Source organism: Triticum dicoccoides, chromosome 1B (genome assembly GCF_002162155.2).
Source record: "Triticum dicoccoides isolate Atlit2015 ecotype Zavitan chromosome 1B, WEW_v2.0, whole genome shotgun sequence".
NCBI classification, from domain to species: Eukaryota; Viridiplantae; Streptophyta; class Magnoliopsida; order Poales; family Poaceae; genus Triticum; species Triticum dicoccoides.
This window is the reverse complement of record NC_041381.1, coordinates 499551978-499556874: the sequence shown is the minus strand read 5'-3', so window position 1 is coordinate 499556874 and position 4897 is coordinate 499551978. Positions and strand designations below refer to the sequence as shown.

Genomic DNA, 4897 nt, shown 5'->3' with positions numbered 1-4897 from the left:
GTCCTGTCCATCACCTCCGCTTCGGGACTGGACTCCGGGTACGGTCGATCGGTGCTTCGTCCTCCTTACACCTCTGCCCAGCTACTCAATCTGCGGGTCTTCTTGTTCCGGAAACGGGAGAGAAGCCTTCCTTTTCACTAGATCTCTTTCTAGCTCTTGCTCACATATATGTAGACATCTTCATATTTTTGGGGTTTCAATCTAGGGCTTGCTTTGAGATCGGTCTCGGCACATACAGATTCTTCTTGTTTCTCTTGTAGTTCTGGTGATTTTTGCAAGGAGGTCAAGCTGATTCTTCCTTGTGTGCGTTTGGTTCCCTCTCTCTTTCTTGGAATCTCTCGAACTTTGTTTGTAAAAGCGTAGATATACTTTCCCTCTCGACTTGGTTTTATGTGGCTGTGGATTCTCCTTGCACTTGCACGCGTACCAGCTAGCTCAGTATTAGCACAAGGTTTCGGTGCATGTTTCAGATCTATCTACTTTTATTTTGAGGGTAGATCTATGAATCTATCTAGTATCTGCTACTACGTATAACATCTTTACTTTTCTTCATTTCTTTGCATGATATTCTGTTCTTAATTATTTACGCTCAAAATTTTCTTTTGCGCAACTAGATCTAGCCACTAGTACTAGCCTTGATTTAAATTAGGCTTCATTTTGATCTAAAGGTGCAGGCAAACTGTGTCCTAATCAAGATCATCCAATGACGTTCAACATCGACCCACGATCTGTTCATGCCTGCATATATCTATAGACTACAAACTATACACATGCATGCAACTGTTAATTTTACTGTTTTGTTCCCGTCCTAAACTCGATCTCATCAGTATCTAAGCCCATATTTGTTGTATTTTTTCAAGGTTAGAATTGCTTGCTACCATGGGGAGGGGGAAGATCGAGATCAAGAGGATCGAGAACACGACGAGCCGCCAGGTAACCTTCTGCAAGCGCAGGAACGGGCTGCTCAAGAAGGCCTATGAGCTCTCCGTCCTCTGCGAAGCCGAGATCGCCTTGATCGTCTTCTCCGCCCGCGGCCGCCTCTACGAGTATGCTAGTAACAGGTACGCATGAGTACGTAGCTACCCAATATCCGCCAGAAAAGAAGCTTGTCAAGCTAGACGTGACGTGATTACGAGAAGCAAGCGTGCTACTATTTTGGATTAATATTAGTTTCTTCCCTTTTTTTGGTAAATTTTGAGTTTTGAATTTTTAGCTGCAATGATGTGATTGTGTTTGATCTTGTCTACCTATGTCTGCGAGGTCATTGATCAAGCATGCTGTTTTTTGCATGCACGGGGGATGATCGATCTTATGCGTGTCCAGTCCACTCACACAAAAATGAATTGTAGAAGTGCTTCTATTTGGTCCAGGATTTTAGGAGAGAATCAGAGAAAGTTCATTTAGAACCTTCAAGTATTGCCTAAGGTCGGGTTTAATCCCAGGCTTTTAAACCATCTGCGTGTAATAACACTAAGAATTAAAACTAGATCATGTCATGTATCATATATGCTTCTGCTGTGTGGATGAAATCAAATGAATAGAGGCTGTATGGTCAGCTGGCCGCAGATTTTTTTTAGCAAGATTATGAAACAAGAATTTAAAATTTTAACGAGCCGGGAAATTGTGCAAAATGTGTTGATAATCATATGTATTCGGCACGGTAATGTTTGAGTCCTGGCACAGCCACTGTATGTGAGGATCTGGTATAAGCTAAACTTTACTCCCAATGCACCCAATGCACAGCCACTGTTTAGCTAATTACTATCATGGAGTAATTAGCTAGTCTTTAGATGGAAAATGATAGGGCCGGGTGCATTGGGTGAGTTCGCCCATGTACAAGCTTTGAAAACATATACTATTTGGCGATATGCGACCCATAAATTTTGGCAGAAAATTTGTGTATTTTCATGCTTCATGCAAAAACATTCAAGTATGTGTTAGGCACTATACTTCCTCTAATTTTGTAGTGCACAAAAAGTAATAGAGAACAATTTTTCAGTAGGTTCGCGCACTTCATCAAATGCATTATTATACTATAATTTAAATTTCAACGATATACTGCAGTTCTAATGGTGGAATAATACTATTATCACACTTTAGCAAGAAAAATATATCACTTTCTGGAACATTGCTATAATTTGAATGCATGATTGTTGGTATAATTCATCCCTTCTGATGAGGTTATTAACCCTATATTCATTGATGGCCGTATACACTCATTCCATGGCTCATTACTATAGCCTGCATTTGCCTTTTCATTTTCAAAGGTATAAAGAGTTTTGTTTAATTAAGATCCAAGAGTACGCGTAGTATATACCTTCAATTGTCTTTGCATGTCCGTATACGTACGTGTGACCAGGATATAATGGCTTGGATGCGTCAGCACGTGCAGCAGCCAGCAGCCAGTAGGCATGGCATGGCACACACGCCCCTGAAATAAAAGGTGGTTTCGTGTTTCGTTCATGTGCACCGGGCAGAGTGAGATGTGGATGTGCATATGTTGTAGGAGTACATGTGTATGTATGTGTTGTCAACAAGTAAATGGTGGGGTGCATGCATGCGTGGGCGATCCTTGCATGGTGAAGGAAACCCAGGTTGGCTCTTCCTGCCTGCTCCCTTTCCTCTGCCGTGCTAAGGGTGTTAAAGAGCTCCTCCACTCGAGATTCAGATGCATGCATGCCTCTTTCTATATCTCTCTCTATTTTTTGTTGTTGATGAATTTATAGGATAGCTTAATTTCTAGTACGTACGTAGATCTAGGCTGGCTAAACGTCCTTTTGTGTTTCTGAATATTCTGTTTAGCACGAGGACGACGATCGACAGGTACAAGAAGGCTTCCGCAAGCGCTTCTGGCTCTGCTCCAGCTATAGACGTCAATTCTCAGGTGAGTGGTTGTGTTTTATGTGTTGCAAACATCGCTGTTTAATTTGTGATCATATGGATTCATTTGATTTAGTAGTACAAAATACAGCTCACGGCGTTCTGAAAATTCTGTCCGACGAACCGATGAGCGCCATATAACTGTGTTACTATCTGCAGATATATGATTGATCCCCTGTTGTAGACTTAACACGCTTGTAAAATGACAATATATGTGCATACATAGCTAGCAAACTCGATCACTAGCTATCTGATGTGTTCAGTTAGCTACTAGTAACTGGTTCCAGCCGATTTACTTGATTTTCTACGTACACCAGCAATACTTTCAGCAAGAATCAGCGAAACTGCGCCATCAGATACAGTCCCTGCAAAATGCAAACAGGTATGTACGTACATGGAGTCACCAGGCCGAGGCTCACTTTCTCATCCTTTGATCATCACCTAATATTTATACTTAATTTTCTTCAGGAACCTGATGGGCGAATCCGTCGGCAACTTGACACTGAAGGAGCTCAAGAGCCTGGAGAACAGGCTCGACAAGGGCATCGGCCGGATCAGAGCAAAGAAGGTGATATTTTTTGCTTTGTGATTGACTAGTCACATACTTGCATGTACTTCTCATAGTTCCCCAGTCAAATTAACCGATATCCTTGTGCACTTTTGGTTGTCAGCACGAACTGCTGTTCGCGGAGATCGAATACATGCAGAAGCTGGTAATATATTAATCCATATGCGTATATATACCGGTTGATTCGAGTCCCAATTATAATTATCCTGCTTCCTTCCTCTTGTTCATCGCTGCACCATCCATCCATGCATGCAGGAGGTGGATCTGCAGAGCGAGAACATGTATCTCCGAGCCAAGGTACGCACCTTCCTGCATGCTTCTCAGTATACTGTAACCAAAGATCGTTTGGTGTTGATCTCTAATTGTTGTAATATGTTGCTCGATCGTCGGCCATGTATGCAAGCAGGTGGCGGACGCGGAGCGGCTAGCCCTGGCGGCGCCGCCGCCGGCGCCGGGCGGGGCGGAGCTGGAGGTGCTCCCGACGTTCGACGCGAGGAGCTACTACCACCACCAGGCAGTGAACATGCTGCAGGACGCCGCGGCGGCCTCCTCCTCCTCGCGCTACTCCCAGTCGTCCCAGGCGGCGGCGGCGACCACCGCTCTTCACCTCGGCTACCAGATTAAGGGGTCCCAAGTCCCAACTGAACTGATCGACCGCTAGCTCCTCCACTCGGAGGCTCGGGACGCGCGCGCGTCACGGCAGGAGAAAGCACCCGCGCCGTCGATCGATCCATGTCCTCTGCTAGTTCGATGGATTTGCTGAATGGCCTACGTGTACTTAATTACCACAGTACTGTATTGCGGTATGCTACCTAAATAACTGCGTGATGTGTGAGAAACAAGGAAGTGTATACTGGTACTATGGGACCTGGCTAGTGAGTACGAGCGTGCATGTTGTGAAGAATGACCTGGCCTTTTATATATCACATTTGTAAGCAAGTGCACTTGTGCGTCAAGGCTATATTGGGTCTTACTTTCTATGAGTGATTTATATAGCCAAGTATTACTATTATTATTTTTTTGAAATGAAAGGTAGAGTTCGCTCTACCTTATATATTTTAAAACAAGCCGTAGCCCGGAGACCGTAGGTCCATTACATGAAGCTTATGTTCTGCACCAAGGTGCATAGGCCATAAGCTGCCCATCGAACAGAAACAAAAAAAGGGAGGAAGGAGAAAAGGGAGTGGAAGGAGCGGAGAACATGCACGACTACATTATGCTTGTAAACTATGCAACCAAAGCAAGACTGCCTGTTTGTGTTATGGGCTCCTTGCCCGAGCCCGATGGCTCCATAGCTTGAGAAGATCCGACGCGTACAGCCGTGCATATGTTGGAGACCAGATTTTGCCGTTGAACACCCTATCATTCCGGGCATGCCAAAGAGTGACAGCAGCAACAGCGACCAGGACATGCCAAGCAGCTGAGGAATGCCAGCGTGGCTGCGACACG

General features: G+C 44.5%; 1 protein-coding gene across 1 annotated transcript; it reads left to right on the top strand.

Moving 5' to 3' along the window:
- Nucleotides 1-6: 6 nt before the first annotated feature.
- Nucleotides 7-4421, top strand: LOC119344488 (MADS-box transcription factor 21-like). Its single transcript, XM_037614904.1, has 8 exons — nucleotides 7-38; nucleotides 861-1061; nucleotides 2803-2884; nucleotides 3198-3262; nucleotides 3349-3448; nucleotides 3552-3593; nucleotides 3704-3745; nucleotides 3855-4421. The coding sequence occupies exons 2-8, from the start codon at nucleotides 880-882 to the stop codon at nucleotides 4107-4109; spliced, it is 768 nt and encodes a 255-aa protein (XP_037470801.1). The 5' UTR covers nucleotides 7-38; nucleotides 861-879; the 3' UTR covers nucleotides 4110-4421.
- Nucleotides 4422-4897: the final 476 nt, after the last annotated feature.